The sequence below is a fragment of the Arachis hypogaea genome, chromosome 14, assembly GCF_003086295.3.
Source record: "Arachis hypogaea cultivar Tifrunner chromosome 14, arahy.Tifrunner.gnm2.J5K5, whole genome shotgun sequence".
NCBI classification, from domain to species: Eukaryota; Viridiplantae; Streptophyta; class Magnoliopsida; order Fabales; family Fabaceae; genus Arachis; species Arachis hypogaea.
The window spans coordinates 113,147,072-113,168,824 of NC_092049.1; the positions used below are offsets into that span (position 1 = coordinate 113,147,072).

General features: G+C 35.4%; 2 protein-coding genes across 3 annotated transcripts; one reads left to right on the forward strand and one right to left on the reverse strand.

The window, feature by feature from the left end:
* Positions 1–1,316: 1,316 nt before the first annotated feature.
* On the forward strand, positions 1,317–5,611 carry LOC112743733 (nucleolar GTP-binding protein 1). Of its 2 annotated transcripts, none has more exons than XM_025793053.3 (3): positions 1,317–1,762; positions 3,001–5,050; positions 5,340–5,611. In XM_025793053.3, the coding sequence occupies exon 2, from the start codon at positions 3,015–3,017 to the stop codon at positions 5,043–5,045; it is 2,031 nt and encodes a 676-aa protein (XP_025648838.1). In that variant the 5' UTR covers positions 1,317–1,762; positions 3,001–3,014; the 3' UTR covers positions 5,046–5,050; positions 5,340–5,611. The 2 variants fall into 2 exon arrangements, with proteins under 2 accessions (XP_025648838.1, XP_025648839.1); XM_025793054.3 differs by having other exon boundaries at positions 1,318–1,762; positions 5,337–5,611.
* Positions 5,612–13,557: 7,946 nt separating this feature from the next.
* On the reverse strand, positions 13,558–17,465 carry LOC112743734 (uncharacterized). Its single transcript, XM_025793055.3, has 10 exons — positions 16,799–17,465; positions 16,551–16,625; positions 16,416–16,469; positions 16,180–16,258; positions 15,965–16,092; positions 15,690–15,773; positions 15,259–15,342; positions 14,852–15,003; positions 14,372–14,522; positions 13,558–14,266 (listed from the first exon to the last, which is right to left on the reverse strand). The coding sequence occupies exons 1-10, from the start codon at positions 17,258–17,260 to the stop codon at positions 13,946–13,948; spliced, it is 1,590 nt and encodes a 529-aa protein (XP_025648840.1). The 5' UTR covers positions 17,261–17,465; the 3' UTR covers positions 13,558–13,945.
* Positions 17,466–21,753: the final 4,288 nt, after the last annotated feature.

Consider the following 21,753-nt stretch of genomic DNA (forward strand, 5'->3'; position numbering starts at 1 on the left):
GTGCAACGTGTAGGTTTCTTCAGCATGGATCGGGCTATCGAAAGTCAGTAGAGCTTTGTATGCTCCCATTTCCCTGACCTGGACGATATTAGGTATGTTCTTCGCGATCGTTTCCTTCAGAGAATCAAGGTAGATAGGCTTTGTCGTACCCCCTACAAGGCTACGCTTCAGCCATGCCAAATTGTCTTTCACCACTGCTACCTCTAACTTCTTCGTTCCGCCATTACCACGCATGTCTTTTTCGACTTCCTTCATCCGTTTCTCTCGTCCAGATGATTCGGCACCATTCATCACTACTTCGCTATATGGCTTCCTAACCAGTAGGTTTTGTATTTCCGTGCCTGTCTCTCCACTACCGGTGTTCGTTACTCCCTACGCTCTTCTATACTTTGCTTTCCCTACAAAACAACCTTTTTTCTCAGCCGCAATCGATTAATTTCTGTTATAGCTTTCAAAGCCCCTCCTTTCGTTGTGTACCGAATGAAAGCAAACATGTAGATAGTTTCGCCTTTTCGTTTTTGGGATAGATAAATGTCATTGATGCGCCCCGTCCAGTTTAACAAATGGAACAATTCTCGTTTTGATATGTTTTCAGGAAGATTACTCACAAAAACGGTAAAGGATTCATTCTCCAGTCGTCGATACTCTTCTCAGTTCTAAACCCTAGGATCTTTTCCCTGTTCCCTAGATCTAACCCTCCCAGTGTTTCCCGCCCAGCCTCTCTCTCTCTCTCTCTCTCTCTCTCTCTCTCTCTCTCTCTCTCTCTCTCTCTCTCTCTCTCTCTCTCTCTCTCTCTCTCTCTCTCTCTTCCCAGTTATTCTATGTTGTTGCTGTTGTATAAATATTGTTGTATATATGTTGTTTTATATTGACTATTTTATATTTTTATTTAGGTGAAACCGGTTTAATCGATTTAACCTGGAATCTATCGGTTAAACCAATAACCTAATGACCTAGTAGCTTGATCGGTTCGATTACCAGTTCGGTTTTTGACAACTATGCTTCCTCAGCAAGGAGGTGTTGGTGTTAGAAGCGAGCTGCCGCCTCCAACCAAACCCTCTCTAGAACCCTTTTTCATTTCTCAGCATACGTTTTGAACCAACGCGATTCAAGGTGAGTCCTACTTTTGATTTTCTTGCCTCTATTCATTCACGTTTCACTCAATTTCACTTCTTGCCAAGTTTTTGAAAATTGGTTCGAACCGTTTGGTCAAATCAATTGAACCATGAACTAATGAGATTCGCAATTTGGTTAAAAACTATAATAGTCAATTTTAAAAATCATTATTAAACCGTTGAACTGACTGAGAACTAGTTAGTCGAATCGAACCGGAATCCGGCCGATTTTCAAAAATTTAAACAGCGCTGTTTTGTTTCAAACTCCAAAGAAACCCTAACAAAAGTGCAGCACCGTCGCTCTCTCACTCCTCCTTCCAGCCCCCTTCCTAAATCAGAAAGCAACCCTAGCCTTCAAACTCCAAAGGCTCAAACGGCAACCCAACCCTAGCCTCCACTCACTCACTCACTCACTCAGCCCCAGTCCCGCGATTCATTAACTCATCATCAACACTCATCAGCCACCCACCACTAGCTGCAGCAGGCAGCAGCTCCCACCATCGCCGAACTCCTCTCCTCGGCCAGAGCTCACCGTCGCCGCCGAAATTGTGACTGACAGAGGGTCACTGTCAGCGCCGTGTTCCTCCGAGCTCACACCCTCTGCGAGCTCACTCTGTCACCGCCGTTCCTCCATCGGCGTCTCATCAGTAGGCCACTTCTTCTTCAGCTTCATCTTTATTTTCTAGTTAATTTTTAAGATTCTGAGCTCAGTTTATGTTCTGAAATTGGATTCTGAAGTTATTGTTGGCATGAAGTTTTTCAGTTATTGCAGTTGGTTCTGTTGTTGCCGAATTTGTGTTGCTGCTTCATTGTAATTACTATTTTGCAATCATATATAATTTCTGTTGTTACTGATTTTAGATCTGAAATTGTGGTTGATGATTGCTGAATTGTTGCTTGATTCTGGCAAGATTGAACGCATATCTGGTTGTTAGCGACGATTGAACCATCTTAGAGCTTTCCCTTTCATAACTTGAATCATTGAATGATTAGCTATGCTATTCTGTACTCTATATTCTGTATTCTTGGTGTTGATTGAATCATTGAATACTTAGTGAGTTAGTGCACTGCTGGGTTTTTTTTGGTTAATTTTTGGAAAAAGATGATTAATCTTTGTCAAAATTGTGCTGAAATTTTGCTAAAGTTGTGATCAGCTGAAAATCTTGTTAATCTTTATTAAAATTGTGCTGAAATTTTGTTAAAAGTTGTTCAGAGTTTCTATTTGTTCATTATGATCAGTCTTTTGTTAGAGAAGAAATAAATTTGTCATCTTTGTTTTTAACGAAGAAATAGATGAACTGAATTAACTCAATTAACTAGATAAGTAGATGTTCGAATATTTATTATTGGTTTGGTTAATTTAATAATTTTTTCTGTTTCTTGTGACTATCTTAAATTTCATATAATATTATAAATTTTATACGTATATAAATTTTGACCTTTGATATTTGTGTTTTTTATATTTGACTCGTGTAGTCATGTTGTATTTAAATGTGATTATGAGATTTAATTGGAATTATACTTTTAATTTGTATATATTTAAGATTCATATAAGAGTATATTTATATTTTTGTATATTTATTTATAATTTGATAAGTTATTTTATTATAATTTGGTTATTTCGGTTGAATCACGATTGAATCTGTTGAACCTCTAAACTGATGAACCAGTAGCTCGAGCGGTTTGATGACCGGTTCGGTTTTCAGAACCTTGCTTCATGCAATTCAATTCGCTAGTTTCCTTAGCTAAGAAAACCTAAATCTCCTCATTCTCTGCTTAAAACTAGTATTATTGATCAATTAGTGTGGGAATATGTTTTAAACTTCGATTCTTGCAGTGCCTCCACTTTTTTTGTGCATTTCATTTTAATCTGTGTCTGGGATAGGTTGGTTCGACACAATGGTGCAGTATAACTTCAAGAAGATTACGGTAGTACCAAACGGGAAGGACTTTGTTGACATCATCCTCTCCCGTACCCAGCGCCAGACACCAACCGTCGTGCACAAAGGATATGCAATTTCCCGTCTCCGTCAGTTTTATATGCGAAAAGTGAAGTACACTCAACAAAATTTCCATGACAAGCTCTCTACCATCATTGATGAGTTTCCTCGCCTCGATGATATTCACCCATTCTACGGAGATCTCCTCCACGTGCTCTACAACAAAGACCATTACAAGCTTGCACTTGGACAGATCAACACTGCCAGGAATCTTATTGGTAAGATTGCAAAAGACTATGTGAAGCTGTTGAAGTATGGTGACTCGCTGTACCGGTGCAAGTGTCTGAAGGTTGCTGCTCTTGGTCGCATGTGCACTGTCATCAAGAGGATTGGCCCGAGTTTGGCTTACCTCGAACAGGTTAGGCAACATATGGCTAGGCTTCCGTCGATAGATCCAAACACCAGGACTATTTTGATTTGTGGCTACCCTAATGTTGGCAAGAGTTCATTCATTAACAAAATTACAAGAGCTGATGTGGATGTGCAGCCTTATGCTTTCACCACAAAGTCGCTGTTCGTTGGCCACACAGACTACAAATACCTGAGGTACCAAGTAATTGATACACCGGGTATTTTGGACAGGCCTTTTGAGGATCGAAATATTATTGAGATGTGCAGTATTACTGCTTTAGCTCATCTGAGAGCTGCAATACTGTTTTTCTTGGATGTATCTGGGTCTTGCGGTTATAGTATTGCTCAGCAGGCAGCTCTATTTCACAGCATTAAGTCTTTGTTTATGAACAAGCCGCTGATCATCGTGTGCAACAAGACCGACTTGCAACCACTGGAGGGGATATCTGAGGAAGACATGAAGCTGGTCATCGAGATGAAATCCGAAGCCTTGAAGACTGTAATTGGCCAAGGAGGTGAGGCAACAAGTGATGACAGTGTGTTGTTGACCATGAGCACTTTGACTGAAGAAGGGGTGATTTCTGTGAAAAATGCAGCATGTGAGAGGCTACTGAATCAGAGGGTGGAGGTGAAGATGAAGTCAAAGAAAATTAATGACTGCTTGAATAGGTTTCATGTTGCGATACCAAAACAACGTGACCAGAAGGAAAGGCCACCATGCATTCCTCAGGCTGTTTTGGAAGCTAAAGCAAAAGAAGCAGCCGAAAAGGAAAAGAGAAAAACCGAGAAGGATCTGGAGAATGCGAATGGTGGAGCAGGTGTATACTCAATGAACTTGAGGAAGCATTACATTTTGGCTAATGATGAATGGAAAGAAGATATACTGCCAGAAATTTTGGATGGTCACAATGTATATGACTTCATTGATCCTGATATTCTCCAAAGGGTTGAAGAGTTGGAAAGAGAAGAGGGCATAAGACAGGCAGAAGAGGAAAACGGCGAGTTTGAGATTGATGGAGCTGAGTTGACTCCAGAACAGCAAGCAGCTTTAGCTGAGATTAGAAAAAAGAAAAGCTTGCTCATCCAACAGCATAGGATTAAGAAGAGCAATGCGGAGAGCCGGCCAACTGTTCCTAGGAAATTTGACAAAGACAAGAAATTCACATCTGAGAGAATGGGAAGGCAGTTGTCTTCTCTGGGGCTTGATCCCAGTCTGGCAATCCAGAGAATGCGAAGTAGGTCTGTCTCTAGGAGAGGTCGGAAGAGGGACAGGTCACCTGAAGGTGCCGATGGTGGAGACAGTATGGATGTTGATGGTGATACACCTGGCAAAAAGCAGCGCCTGAGTAGGTCACGTTCACGATCCAGGTCTGTATCTCGCCCACCACATGAAGTTGTGCCTGGAGAGGGCTTAAAGAACTCTGCACAAAAGATCAAGGCGATTAAACTTGCAAAGAAATCTGTCATGAAGAGAAACAAGCAAGCTCGCCGCGGAGAAGCTGATAGAGTCATACCAACTCTTAAGCCGAAGCACTTGTTTTCTGGAAAGCGCTCCACTGGAAAAACTGATAGGCGCTGAAAAAGGTAATGTTTTTGGCCTCTACGTCGTATTCTCTATGCATCTTGCTTTACTAAGTCTACTAAGTCTCCACAAACCTTAGATTTGATTGCATGCTTCTGTAGCTGTTGACTGCTGTCATGCCAAAGTTACTTCTGTAGTTAAGTTTATTTTATGCATACATTAGATTTCATTACATGCATGCTCTTGTAGCTGTTGAATGCTGACATGCCAAAATTTCATCACTAGTTTTTTTTCCCTTGTACATACATTTATTCTGATCCTATAAGTTGGTTCTTCATTTTTTCTTAGCAGGGGAAATTGTTTTATGCTGTTGTTGGAGAAGTTTCTCGGCATTGCTTGAGGCTGCCAAAAGTTTTGTTTCTCTATATTAGTGATACTGTGTTAGATTTAAGTATGGTAATGTTGCCAAAATTTTATTATATACCTCTGCTTCAATTTTATTTTAGAATTTTCACTGTGTCTGTTGCACAGCTTGCACTATTCATAGTTGTATGTTTTGTCAAATTTTGGGGACCCTATAATATAGTTATTTGAATGAATGAAGATGGTTGAGCTTTTTTAAATGTTTTGTCACGTAACTAAAAAGTAAATAAGTATTGTTTCAGCATTCTGCATTGTTTGGTCTGAACTTGTTCCAAGCTTTTGTGTAGTTATTGGAAGTTTAGCATTATAAGTTTAATGCCCTGATAAAAGGGTAATTTATCACAGGTATTTCGCATTATTGCAGGATCGGAAAAAGGCCGTACTTAGAGTATAATATAGGTAGTCTAACATGCTAATAATAATGTTCTGAACATTTGTGTCAGATGCCAAGAACATTTTTAGAATCAGAACAAAAAAAAAAATCCTCATAACCAAAAATCAGAATAAGGAATGGGTTCAGAACAAAAATCAAAACAGAACCAAAATCCAAAATAAAAAATTAGAACTAAGAACTAATAATTATAACAAAAAATCAGAATAAAAGATCATAACAGAACCAAGAACAAATAATCAGATAAAAAAATAGAACAAATAATTAGAAGTTAAAAAAACAGAAAACATAAATTCAACAGCTAATTGCAAATAAAAAAAGTATAACCAAATAGTTTACCCGAGATATCTACATTCTAGATGTAGATATTCAAAGAGCGGGGTGAAAGATGTTGAGGAATGCGACTGTTTATTGCGCTGATTGCACCGCAGAGGACGACAGCGGGTGTGAATTGTGCGAAGGACGATGGACAACGGCTTCAAAGTGCGACTACGGGCGACGGGCGATGAACAACGGCAGCTGTGACTACAAGGGAGGAAAAGGATGAGATAGGGATTGCGATGGTGGAGTGGTTGACCGAAGGTGAGGAGGAGAGTGTAGAGGGGCTGAGTTTGTGTGAGGGTTGACAGAGAGACTAGACTCTGAACTGGAGTGGAGAGGACTTAGGGTCTAGAGATGATAACATTACTCGAACCTGCGGGTATCCATTCCGCCCCTACCCGTTTTGTGCGGGGGCGAATTTTCTGTAGGGTAGAGTCTGGGGCAGAGCACGGCGAGGTAGGATTTAGGTAATATCCGCTCCGATATATATATATATATATATATATGGAAAAGTATAGGGAAACTATGTATATAGTGAAGAACGTGAATGACGTTTTAAAAAGGGAAGGTAAATTTGAAATTAAAATTCAGATTCTTAATTAATTAAATAATTATTATCAGATTTTAAAATTTGAAAAAAATTAGAATTAGCACCTAAACCACTACTTACGGTTACATGTTCACATATTGCACGTTTTGCACCCCACCATCCCCCTCAACGGCGTCGATCTTTCCCGCAACCGTCATCATCGTCGCAGCAAAGCTCTTGACACTGCTACCCCTCTCACCGCCGCATCAGGTTCTCCTCCAACGCTGTTAGTGACGCCGTTTTGCAACCCCTTACTGGCGTCGATCTCTCCCGCAACGGTCATCGTCGTCGCTGCAAAGCTCTTAATGTTGTCTCCCCCTCACCGTCACATCAGGTTCTCTTCCAACTCTGTTAGTGTCACCATTTTTGCACCCCCCTCACCCCTTATCCATGTCAACATGATTCTTATTAATGGCGGCCATTATGAGCTTGTCGCACTCGGGTTTCATCCACGTCGTCACGAACGTCGCCAAATTCAGCCTATGTTTCCGTCCAGCATGAACTTGTTTATTATCTAGTATGCTGCCTCCTTGGGTTATTTTAGTAGGGATGCATATGGTTATTTTAATTCTTACGTGGATGGTTATTTGATTGGAATGGGTTAGTTAGATACAAGTAAAATATGTTGGATGTTCAATTTACTAGGTATGTGGATAATTAAATTTTTGAATCTCTAAATGGGGTTTTTTGGTTGGGTAATTTGGGTAGAGTATTTTTTTTAACTTTTTTGAACCAAATTTTCAGTCCATTGTTCACGTTGTTTAGATTCTCTATTATCTATCTAACGGAGTCGATAATATATATAATTTTAATATATAGAATCCCACTATGTAACCAACACGGGATTTGCCAACTTTTGCCAACTCTTATTGGACTGGACCCAAAACCCACTAACATAAACAAAATCATGCCAATTTAACCCTAACCTAAGCAGCTGCGCCGCAAGCCCCCTTCTCCCTCTCCTCTCCCATCTCACCCATAGTGCCCACAACCCTAGATAGCTGCGGCACTGCCCCCTACTGGTGCCGACGAGCGGAACCCGCGACAAGACGCCGGAGTCGACAACCAGAACCATCACTGAAGAGAGCCCCGCACGTGTCAACCTCCGCATAACAACACTGGCAGCCTCGACCCAGCATCCATCTAGTACGAGACACTGGCAACGACAACCCGAGTCACCACGCAAGGAAGACGACGAAGCCATCAGCTGCGACTCCGCTCCATTGAAGACAACGTTACCCACACCGCGAACCATCCCCAGTGGTCTGTCACTGCGCAGCACACCAACACGTCAGCACAGCCGCACCCAGCACTGCCTCCAAGACGCGTTGTGCAGGTTCTTCCTCCTCCATTGTCGTGAATTCTAACGACCGTGTCTTTTTTGGAGGTGTTTTTTTGGATGTGTTTATCTATGAATGTGTCTTCTAACGGAGGTGTCTTTTGTGGTTATGGATATGTTTTTTTTTGTATTGGATGTATCTGCTAATGAAGGTGTCTTTGGTGATACAGGCGGCTGGTATGGTGGCGAGACGATGACGCGACGATACAGGTGGCTATGCGCGTAGGATGAGTTTCTCTTTCACGGGAATAGTGGTGTCACAAAATGGGATCGGGGGAGAGGGGGCGGTCAGCGTCGAACGACAATTGCAGCATCCCGATGACGAAAAAAGTTCCTGGACAGAGAGATTACCGGAGAAGGGTGAGAGGCTTAAGGTTGCGTGACACCTTCACAAGCTTCACGTAACAACATTTCTGGGGCGGTTACAAATCTTAATATTTCAAAATTATAATTAAGGCAATTCAATACATTCCTAATTGTATTTAAAAAATAATAATTAATTATTGTTGTCAAAAGTTGACAGATAATCTCTTGATACCTAATACTTTTTCTAATATATAATATATGTTATGTATATGATGATGGTTATATAAATTTTAAAATTTAATTTTATTTGTTGAATTTAATAATTATAGGGCGGGTATGGGCAGGATGGGTACTCGCGGAAGTGGATTAAGGTTTAACTTTTTACTACCTGCAGGTAGGAACGGGACGGATTCTATACAGTTATTAAGATCAGGGCGAAACGGGATCAGATAGAGCAAAAATCCACCCCTACCCGCCCTATTGCCACCCTAACTTAGTGTTAGATTTAATTTAATGGTAATTTTAGAATTTTGGGTTTAATCTGATACTTGTGTCATTTTTACGTTGTTAATTTTTGCTATTTTTTTATTAAATCTAGAATTATATTATTATTTATTTTATTTTTTATTTTATCCTAAAAAATATTTTTTATTAATTAATTTAAATATAACTTTTAAAAAATTATAAACACATGATATTAGAACAAGATCACAATTAGTGAAAAATAGATAAAATAAATTGATAAATTATGTTTGTTTTCCATATACATATAAGTAACATTAAAAATGAGCAAACTTTTAAATTAAAAAGATAAATTAACACTTATAATAATTTCTTTTGGTGTATAATAAAGAAAATAAATTAAGACTTATAATTATTACTCTAAATCAGTACATAGTTTGAAATTTAAAATTTATTATTAAAATTTAGAATTTAGAATTTATGATTTTAAGGGTTAGTGTTTAGGAATTAAGATTTAGAGTTTAGTAATTTTGGATTAGGATTTTGTATTTAAACTTTAGGGTATAGGTATTAGGATTTTGGATTTATTATTAATGTATAAGTTTAGGATTTAGGGTTATTTAAATTAGGGTATGGAATTTAAAGATACAGTTTGTCAGATTAAGTTTTAGGATTTAGAATTTAAGTTTTAGGGTTTGGGTTCAGAATTTCTGGATTATAATATTTTTAAAGTTTAGAGTTTAAAATTTAAGATTTAAAATTTTTAAATTGTAGTATTCTTAAGTTTATATGTACTTTATTATTTATTTACTTTAATTTACGCTATCTATAATTCATGTAATTGACTTATTTAATAATTATAAATCTATATTATGTATTCAGTCATTAATTAATATTTTTAAATAATATTAAATGTTTAGAAACCATCTAAAAATATAAGTTATCCAAATGTCAAAATATCATATGCTAAATCATTGCTAATGTTATGTATAGTTATAACAAACTATGTTGTTGAGATATTTAATTAATTTTATGTATAAATTATCAACTAAATTATCATTGCATAAAGCTCTTACCTAATATTGATGTAGAAAAACCAAGAAAATCGTGTAAGCAAATTAGGAAACAAAAAATATTTATAAGTATTTATTATAGTAATATTAAATTTTAAATTTGTCCTTAAATTTCAAATGATCTAGTATTTTTTGGGTAAAAAATTATATATATATACACACACAATAGGTTTAGAGTTCTTTTTAGCAAAATAATCAAATTTTTTATTCACAGTAGATCAGAGATGTGCGATTTTTTTTTTTTTTGAGTATAAAGATTTAAGTTGTGACCGTAAACATTTTCTGAAGAAGTAATAAGAACGAGAGTCAATTTATAGAGATTGTTATTTATAATGAAAAAGTTAGTGTTTAGAAATAATTATAATGATATAAATTACATACGTATATATATTTTTTTAGAAAAAATTCACATACTTATAGATAAAGTTATTGAAAAGAAGGGAATTAGGTCAAAAGCGAAGTTAAAAAAGCTATTTAATAGTTTGCCTACTTATATGGATTATTTTAGATATAAATATTAACACTTAATAACACTAACCGCATTTGAACTTAATAAAGGTCTTAATCAATTTAGATTTTGCCAAAATTAAGTTTATTTTAAAAAGAATTTGCATGATAATATATTAATAAAAAAGGTACATTAAATTTTTATTTCTCAATTGAAAAAGAATTTAATAAAAAGGAATTAAGTGATTTTTTTTAGTATCTCTAATTGAGGTGTTGTCTGCAGTTATTTATTATGATTATTATCGTGCAACACGCAGAAGATTGAGAGTTTAAGGTTTTTGGATTAGAATTTAGTATTATAGTTTAGGATTTAGGATATAAGAATTAAGGGTAAGAATTTAAGATTTTTTGGATTACGATCTTAAATTCAGTGATTTATTGTTCATGATTTAGTGTTTATGCATTAGGATTTGATATAGGGTTTAGGGTTTAAGAGTTACGTCTTAGAAATTTTTTAGTTTAGGATATGTGGTTTATGAATTAGGATTTATAATTTAGAGTTTAGTAATTATAAGTTTAGGATTTAAGATTTTTGAATTACGATTTATGGTTGAAAAATATGATTGGTGCATAGAGAATAGAGATTGGGATTTAGTGTTTTTTGGATTCCAATTTATGGTTTATATTTAAAAGTTAGTGGTTTGGGTTTATTATTAAATTTTAGGTTAAGAATTTTTGAATTAGGATATGTGGTTTATGGATTAGGATTTAAGAATTAGCCAGTTAGGATTTAGTGTTTAAACTTTAGTCTTTTTAGATTAGGGTCAAAGATTTAAGGATTAGAATTAGTGTTAAGGATTAGGAATTAAGATTTAATGTTTTTAAATTAGGATTTAGAATTTAGAATTTAAAGTTTTGACATTAGAGTTTAGGGTTTATGGTCAATGTTTAGGATTTAGAATATAGAGTTTTTTAAATTAAGGTATGAGGCTTATAAATTAGAATTTAGGATTCAAAATTTATGAATTAGGGGTTTAGAATTTATGGTTGTTGAATTAGGAACTAGAGTTTGTGTATAGGAATTAGGATTTAGTATTTTTTATTAGGATTTTGTATTTAAGTTTTAGAGTTTAGGTATTGGGGTTTTAAATTTACTATTAATGTATAAATTAGAATTTTGAATTTAGTATTTTAGGTTTACAATTATTTAGATTAGGATACGTGGTTTATGGAATATTTTTTGAAGTTTTAGAGTATGAGATTTAGGAGTAGGGGTTTAGAATTAATAATAAATAATAAGTAAATTAAGTCCAAAGAGTAATCTTAAAGTTGGCATCTATATTTTCATCGAACAAATTTGGGACTTGACCAATATTATTTATGTAAGAATCAAATCAATCAATACTAAAAATTAAATCTGTTCTTACGGTAATAAATTCAACTCATTGATAATTTTTAACAACAAATTTAACTATGATAATTTTTAGCAACAAAAAATTTAATTCCAAAGATAATTTACAACAACAAAAAATTTATCTAACTGATTATTTGAGCAAGACAGCAAAAAAAAAAGATTCAATAATGATAATCAGCAACAAATGCAATTGTGATAATTTTCATTAACCAAAAAATTAGCTTAGTAGTATTTTCAACAGCAAATTCAACTTACAGCAACAAATTCAACAAATCCTAATTCAGTCATGATTGACAGCAACTCAACATCTCAAAATACAGGGAGAAGGGGAATATGGAAAAGACAGGGAAAGCAATGATGCAAGAACTCACCAATAGTCCATGGCGATTGGCGACGGTGAGGACCTCAAACAAGAAGACAACGACCCCACGGAAGGTAACAAAGCAAGCAAATTAGGGGGAAGACAATGACCACTACCAGCCGAGGGACCAGATGCTAGTTCCGTCTTCTTTTGCCGGCGGCGAAGACAAGCGCAAGTAAGACGGCGACTGAGAGTGAGACGGCGGTGACGACACAGCGCGTGACGGCAACCTTGAGTGCGAGACAGTGAGTAAGCGAGCGAGACCGGAGACGTGAGTAAGTGCAATGACAACACCAACCACGAGAGAGGTGAGAGAGCTTGAGCTTGGATAAGACAGTGAGGAGAAAGAGCCTTGAGAGAAGAGAGACGTTGAGAGCTTGAGATCAGATTAGGACGCCGTTTTCGCGTTACAAAAGAAAAAAGTGCAGTTATATAAACCGTGGGTCAATTTTTCCCCCCAAATATCCAAGCTGGCCAACCTAGATTTTAGCGAGTATAATGTTTGAACATCTCAAGAATGACTCGGTTCGATCAGATGACCAGATTTTTAATCGAATCGATTAAGTCGAGTCAGGTTTGATAACAATGGAGTTAAGTGCTAGAACACTCGACATTTGGCGGGGTTTATCCCCCTTTCTCTTTTTTTTTATGTAAAATTTCTTTTTATTTGTTAATGTATATATATCTGAGAACAATCATTAACAATATTTAATTTAATGAAAAATAGATATACATATTTTAATAAAAAAAATGGTAATTATATACTAAAATCAGTTATTATATATTTGCGTATAAATATATTATTTAATTTATTTTTAATATATTTTATATTTTAATATATATTTTATATTAATACCTGATTTTAATAATTAATTTTAATGTATACCTAACATAGTTGATTTTAATAATGTCACTTATTTTCTCTACAAATTTATGCAAATATATAATACAAAGTGTTTGTGTAAAATATTATGAAAAAGAAAGTTGACATTATCATTTTCCCATTTAATGTAATAATATGTAGTTAGTAACATCATTTTTGTAAAGCAGTTTGCATTTTTTATTTTGCTTCTCATATAGTTATACCAATTGTTCCCACCATTTTTTAGTATTACAAGTTTTTTTATATATATAAAGTAGCGAACTGGAAGGCTAAAAAATCCGACCGGTTCATACAGTTTACCGATTAATCATTAGTTCGTCCAGTTTTTTTCCCAATTTTTTGCGGTTCGGTTTTTGGCATCAACTGGACCAGATAGATGATTGATATCCGGTCAATTCGATTAAACTGACCGATCCAGTCCGATTTTTAGAACATTGATTACAACTGATTTAGTTAACGACTGATTATAAACATTTGTGCTCACAACGCTGCAAAAAAACATTGGGATTGGTCGGCTAGACTAGACTAACATATTTCATTTGATGATAAATAAGCTTGCATTGTCCGCATCATAAATGTCTTTCTACTCATATTTCATTGATCTTTTTCCCCATGATATAATAATTAAATTTCTCTGTTACATGTGAAGCATCTTTAAGTTATATATTGTCAATAATGTACTTATGTACAGACTACAGAACATTGGTGCTACCACCAACCCCCTCCCTCCACCCAAAAAAAAAAAAAAAAAAAAAAAACTACAAACTACCAAACAATGGGTGCTCTTACTTTTCTACTATCTTTGCATTGCAACATAAAATAGTCATCCCTCTTCCTTACATTATGTCCATTTCTATGGATTATTTTGATTGCCAATTGGAAGGGAATATATAAAGCCCTCTGCTTATTGTTTTAGTGGCAGCAACTCAAGAATTTCTTATTCTCTTATCATGCTTTGCTTGCTACCTCTGTGGAAACAAACACCTCTTCTGATTTAACTTTTATCTTGACTGGATTGCCTAGCTTTGATTTATCTTCCATTCTTGCAATTTCTAAAGCTTTTGCACATACAGGAAAACTTTGATCATCCCATGACTCCAAAATCACACCGGAACCTATGCATTTCCTTCCCTCATAGAAGGCCGCAAATTGCCCAGCTGCTAGGCCTTGATCATCTTCAGATAACCGGACAACAGCAACGCTTTCTTGACCATCCTTTCCTACTTCCATTTCGAAACTACAATCATAAAATCCCGGACCGTGTCTCACCTGAAATGGTTCAAGATAACAGAACTTACAGTACTATACATAGAACGAAAATGTTTCCAGTTTATCCCAACAGGGAAGAAAAACTGAAATTCGAGAACTTCTCACCTTGCATTGAAGCTTACTTATCTGGGTTGCAGGCAGCCCACTCAACCATTTTAAAGAGCTTACACGAAATAGGCGCCTTCTTTTGTCAAAGGAAAAGTAATTTCTTGACACAAAGACTACATTGTTTTTAATATCCTTTTCAACAACATACCTGTGCGAGAAGAAATATGGGATAAGAAACTTTAGAAGGAGGCCAAAATTAATACTTTAGACTAGGATAAATATACAATGAAAGCAAATTTTAAAATGAATCTAGGTGGAGAAACTTGTTGAAGAGTAAAAGCTTGATCCCTTTCAAGAAAATTATCAAAAGTTTAAAAACCTCTCAGTGTGAACTATATAGTTCAGACTTTCATACTTCTTCACCTACAATATGTGGGATCTATCTTCAGGATAAAATGGAATCTATAATTATATGGTTTAAACTTCATTAGATAGATAATACAGTTGATGCCAAAAAGAAACATAGAGGGAACAAACCATGGGCCCCCAGGTAGACGTAAACCCTGGCGCTGGCCAATAGTATAAAACCAGAATCCCCGATGTTTGCCAAGGAAATCTCCTGTCTCAGCTTCTAGTATGATACCTTCCCTCTCCCCAATATGTCTTGCAACAAATTCACTGAACCTTATCTGTTACCCAGAAGATAAGGACATGATTTTGAATAAGAAAACTATTTTGAGATTTGTTTCAAAATACTAAAATGTGAACTAACTGACAACATAAAAGTAAATTATTCAAAATGTAAATTAACATGAATAAAATTTCAGAATCAACATCGTCCACATTCAAATCAATTCAAAAGAATCATTGGTGATATGTAGAAGAATCTATTTCTCAAAACTTTGACATAGATATAGTGTAATGGAGCTGTTTACTTTGCATACCTTGCCCAAAAAGCATATACCTTGTGAATCCTTTCTATCCTTATTTGGAAGATCAAATTCTGTTGCCAGTCTGCGGACTTCGTCCTACAAAATTTGTGGCAGGAGACAAAAGTTAGACTTCAAAATTTATTTTTCACAATGCAGTGCTATAATTGTTTTTAATCTTTTCATTTACAAAAAAATATTAGCATGCCCGAAATGATAAAAAATGTTAACTAAACAGGACAAAATAACTTCTTGGGCCTTTCATAAGTGGTTAGTGCAAAACAGCATATAATTTTCAAACTCAAATTACAATTCAGGGCACTACAAAAATAACAAGTATTTTCTGAATGCATACAGCCGATTAGTCATGCTAGACCATCATAAAAGTGACAACATAACGCACAAAAATAAAGCATTGTAACTGGTACAAGTCAGTCACAACAAACCTTGGAAATACGCCCAAGAGGAAAAAGAAGCTGCTTCAGTTGGGACTGTGAGAGGTGTGAAAGGAAATACGTTTGATCTTTCACCTAAAATTTTAAAACCACATAAGAAACCAACTGCTAACAAAAATATTTATCTGAGTAATAAACGAGAAAGCAAACACTTAATAGGACTTCTAAAAAAATTTAAGTTAATCTGTCTAAATTCTTCACAGAAAGTTGACTATGTATATAACCGATCAGTTAATGATAATAGTATATACATCTCATATGGGTACCATGTCTTGTGACAGCTCTAGAACAGAAGGTTCCTCCATTTGATCTGCACATGGGTGGATAACATTTGCATAATGTCCGGAGGCAACATAGTCAAATCCCATACCACTTATTGCATCTAAAAATGCACCTGAAAAACTAATGTTTGATTAACGAAAGAGTACACAGAATAAACCATGGCAGTGGATTCGTTCATCACATGTAATTCAATGCGCACCAAATTTTATTCTTGTGTTACAGAGAACATCCGGATTAGGAGTTCGGCCACAACGATACTCTTCAATGATGTAAGAAACCTGATATGTAGCATGTGTGCATCTTAATTAGAAGTACTCAATTATTTTAATAGTCTAATTACACGAATGTGCTATAATTTGATGTTTGACAGCTTGGGTGAAACTGAGTAAAGAATAGACAAAAACAAGTTCAAGAGAGGAGTTCATTTCATCATACCACATTGTTCCAGTATTCATCGGTCAAATGCACAACTTCTAATGGCACATCAACCTGTAATAAAACTCAGTTTGCATTATACATAAGCAACAATGAGCTCTTTCTTTTGAGTAGTGAACAAGGAAAGAAATTAACCTGATTACAAACAGCTTTGGCATACTTCAAATCCTCTTCCCAGGGGCACTCTGACCAAAAGTTCTCAAAATCTTCCTAAAGATAAAAGCCACGCGTCAGAACCAATCTAAACAAGTGTGTTGGGAATGGTTCGATTAAGGTGCAGTTTTGTTAACTAACTACATGCAAGCATATACTAGGTCAAATCATGTTATAAACACTCAGTTGTGAGAATTTAATGAGGGATTAGAGTTCGAAGGGAGCAGTACTTGGAACCAAATCTTGAGGTAGAAGGCGGTGCAGGAATGGCCGGCGGCGTGGAGGAGCCGGAGGGCGACGCTGCTGTCGACACCGCCGCTGAGAAGTACTGCGACTCGGAGGCGCTTGTGAGGCATGGAGCAACGGAGATAAGGTTGGAGATCAACATGGAAGGAGGAGGAAGAGGAGGAGGAGAAAGAGTCACTGGGAGCAAGTGCCGCGGAGGCGGACAGAGGAGAGAGGAGGTTTGAGGTGGGGAAGCGGAGGAGACGTGGGCGGCGAGGGAATCGAATTGTTGGGAGAGGAAGAGAAGCCATTGGCTTCCAGCAGCTCCATCGCACCGCCACTCTCAGCATCATACCCTCCTTCACCTTCTTCGCTCTTGCAGCTCGAAAACAGAAAATATTCATAAGAAGCCTCCTAAGCAGTAAAAGGGTAAAAAATAAAAAGAGAGAAGAAAATTTCAATTTCATATTGCTTCTTCCCCAAGGTGTACCTAGGAAGTGGACATATTCTTTTGATAATCTTAAGAGTCCCTAGATTATTTTTCAATTTTACAGATTCTTTCAATAATCTAAATGATGTACCTAGTTCTAAAGTTAGCTCTTATAAATCTCTCAATGTTGCCAGTAGTTTAGTTAATCATGATGATTCTAGATGTAATCCTAATCCTACAGTGAAACTATGGCATAAAAGATTAGGTTATAGTTCTACGAAAGCTGTAACTGAAATTCTAAAGAAATGTTCAATAAATATTGGTTCTGTTTCTACATTAAAGAATGTATGTGAAATTTGTTCCTTAGTCAAGATGCATAGATTACACTTTCAATAAAGTAAAACTGAATATACTCAACTGTTACAACTTGTTTTTGTTGATATATGGGGTCTTGCCCCTATGGTTTCCAAAAATGAATTTAAATATTACATTTTCTTTGTTGATGCATATTCTAAGTTCATGTGTTTATACTTACTTGCTAACAAATCTCAACCTTTAATTGCCTTTCAAAATTATAAATCTTTCATTGAAAAATAAACTGGTCACTACATTAAGACTTTACGGCCAGACCAAGAAATGGAATTTATGTCCAGGGCTCTTACTAACTTTCTTGCCTCTGAAGGAATACAATATAGAAGGTTTTGTATCTATACTCATCACCAACAAGGTAGTATAGAAAGAATACACAAGAAAATTACTGAAATGAGCCTCTCGTTGTTGGCCACAACATCTTTACCAATGAGTTTTTGGGAGGATGCCTTCACAAGTGAAGTCTATATTATAAAACATTTGCCAACACCAATTCTGGACAATAAATGTCCTTTTCAGGTTCTATTTTATCATTTATTAGATTATCAGTTTTTAAAATCTTTGGATGCGTGTGCTTTCTTTTTCTGAGACCTTATAGTAAAACTAAGTTCAATTATAAGTCAAAACCATGTTTGTTTTTAGAATATGACTCCAACTATAAAAGGTACAAATATATGGTAAAAAATAACAAAATATATTTAGCTAGACATGTGATTTTTTATGAAAATACTTTTCTATATCAGAAACTATTTGAATTAGAAGCTATTAGTAGAAATCCATCTTTGGAAGATGCTGCTACAAAATGTTCCAGATTCACATTCCTAACCCCACTACTCAATTAGACATAAATAGCTCACCAACACAACACCTCCATTACCAATAAATACTTATAGTCCTGTACCAAACTTAGCTTCATCTAGAGACACTTAACAATATCCTATCATTGCTTCCTCCTCTATTTTAGACACTTAACTAGAAAGCAATCACCCTTCTCCATAAATGACACAGAATGAACCAATACCTATCAGTGGTATTGAGATTTGTTTACCACCACTACCTAAAACCAATGATCACCCAACGACCACCAGATCAAAGTCTGGTGCTGCTAAACCAAATATTTTAATTGCACTGACTTATGATCTGGTTCATAGTGTACCAAGAAATGTGAAAGAAGCCTTGCAATCTAATCACTGGAGAGAGGTTATGGATAAGGAATAACAAGCTTTAGAGAAGTGTAACACTTAAACCTTAGCAGAACCTACATTAAATGCAATTGTCATATATAAGAAGGTAGTGGATTTTTGAAATAAAAAGAAATCAAAGAGGTGAAATTTTGATATATAAAATAAGGTTGGTTGGACAAGGATTTCATCAAATTGAAGGTGTAGATTATGATCAAATCTATAGCCCTGTGGTAAGGCCAACTACTATGAGGGTAATCTTAAACATTGCATTCTCATTAGGTTGGACATTAAGACACTTTGATTTTGATAATGCCTTTTAAATGGCCAACTCAATGAGACTATATACATGTCCTAGTTCCAAGGCTATGTTCAAGGTGATGAAACTCTAGTGTGTAAGGTTAATAAAGCCATTTATGGCCTTAAACAAGCACCTAGAGCATGGTATCAAACTTTGACAGAAGCTTTAACAAAATTTAGTTTTCAAGAAACCAAATATGATATATCTCCCTTTGTCAAGTTCTATGATGCTAATGTGATCTATTTAATAGTGTATGTTGATGACAATTGTCACAGATAGTAATTCGATGGATATTGAAATTCTTATTCAACAACTCAATTAAAAGTTTTTCTTTTGAAGGATATGGGACAGTTTAGCTATTTTCTTGGACTTGAGGCAATATATATGCCTCAGGGCAATTTGTTCATTACACAATCCAAGTATACTATTGAATTATTAAAAAGATCAGTTATGGACACATCAAAACCTATGCCTACACTAATAATGTCTAGCACTAAATTGTTTGTAGATGACTGAGAACTATTTATAGATCCCAAACTCTATAGATCTATTGTTGGTGATCTACAATATTTAACACTAACTCGACCTGGTCTAACTTTTGCGGTGAATAGTGTAAACCGGTTAAACGGTAATTAAATAAGTAATTAATTAAATATAGACTAAAAGGATTGAAAAATTTAGGTTTTATAATTTGAAAAATTAATGGTGATATTTGGACTCAGCAGATTTTTCTGACCGAGAGAATGTAATTTATTTCAGAAAATGCGTAAAGACGTGTACTGATAATTTAATCGGCAGTACCGACTTAAGTTTGTCCAGCACTACAACTGAGACAATTAGTTATGAGTCAAAAAAATGATGAAAATTAAATTTTATAGTTTGAAGAAGTAAAAACATTTAAAATACGAATTAAAATACTAATTTTAAAAATTTTGACCTAAAATTAGACCAATAAATCAAACCGGTTGAACTGGACTCATACTGGGCCCAAGACCCAACGTATATAAGCTGAAATTCATCATCTTCCCCATTCATTTTTGAAATTCACGTTGAAGAGAGGGAAGAAGCATCAACCCTAACCCCAAATTTCAATCCAAATTTCAATCTTCCATGACTTTCAATTCGAAGTTCCGATTGACGACCCGTTTATGGCCATGCATTCATCTCAGAGTCCTCTTCAATTCTATCTGATTAATTTGGTAAGGAATCTCGAAATTCATGCCCAAATCTCCCTTTCCTATAAATTTGCATTTTTTATTTTTGGGATATTGAATTATTGTGATTTTAATTGTGTAGGGATACTCTAGCATGGATTATAAACGAGTTTCACCCCAATTTTCGAGTGGATAAGATAAGAAACCACTAAACCTTTGTTAATTAGTGAATTAGTGAACCCTTGTATTGATTATAGTGAAATTAGGTTGAATATATGTGAAATTGATGTCAAATTGGTGAATTGGAATAAAGTTGTGGTGATTGGAGTTTGTTGAATTGATTTGGAACCCTTGGAAGCTGGTCAAGTGGACTTTGGAGGCTTGAAAATTTTTGAAAATAAGTTTTTGTGATGCTTTGTGGTTTGGGAGAAAATCGGTCAATGTATGGTTTTGATTTTCTGTAGCTAATCTATAATGATATGTGAAAACTTAGGCTAGTTGCCATAAGATAGGCTTAAATGCTCTGAATTGTGATATATTGAATTAAATATGTAGAAATGTGATATTGATATTGATTGGTGAAGTTGGCGGAATTGTGTGTAAAAATGGTTTGAAGGAATTGGTGGAATTATGTTTTATAATAATTGTGAATTGGATAAATGGGTATGTGATAGTGTGCAAGAATATTTGGTGTCGAATTGATTATGTTTTGGTTGGTATTGTATTTGGAATTTTGGAAAACTTGAGGTTTTGAATCCTTGGCAAAAATTGAATTTTTGACTAACTTCGACGGGTCATAACTTGGCTTCCAGACTCCTAAATCTTGTGAAACTTATTTTGAATGAAAGTTGGGTCAGAAAAGTTTACAACGCTCGAAGAACATACGAAAAATAATTTTTAATGAAAAAAGCTATGCGCGTTTGAAATTTAGGTTTAAAAATAGAATTTCACAGAAGTTGTTGAAAAACCAGAAATTCTGGTATGTGTGTCCACGCACACTATTGTGCGCACACACAAATCAGAGCATGTCTTGAGACTCATGCTTACGCACGATGGGTGTGCACACGCACACCCTGAAAGTTTTACAAGTTGTGCGTACACACACTATGATGAGTACGCACACGCTGGGAAAGTTGTTTGGTGCGTGCGTACGCACAGTATGATGCGTATGCACGATGTCCTGTTTTTGCACTAAAATCCTGATTTTAACTGTTTGACCTTTCTGGCAAGTTTGTGAACATCCGTCACTCCTATTTAAGGTCCGATAGCTAGTGTTAGGTTGTAGAAGAAGAGCAAACCCATTAAAGAAGTTAGTTTGATATTGAGGTGAGATGTATTAAATGTAATAAGAGGAATAATGACGAGTGATGATAAATTAAGATGATGATGATTAATTATGATTGAGGTGCATTGAGGATGACTATGATATTAAGAGGTGATGATGATTAATGATGTTATTGACTATGAAGGAAGTGGAGTAAGGTGGAGGATGGACTTGAAAATAAAATTGAATCTGATTAAGATA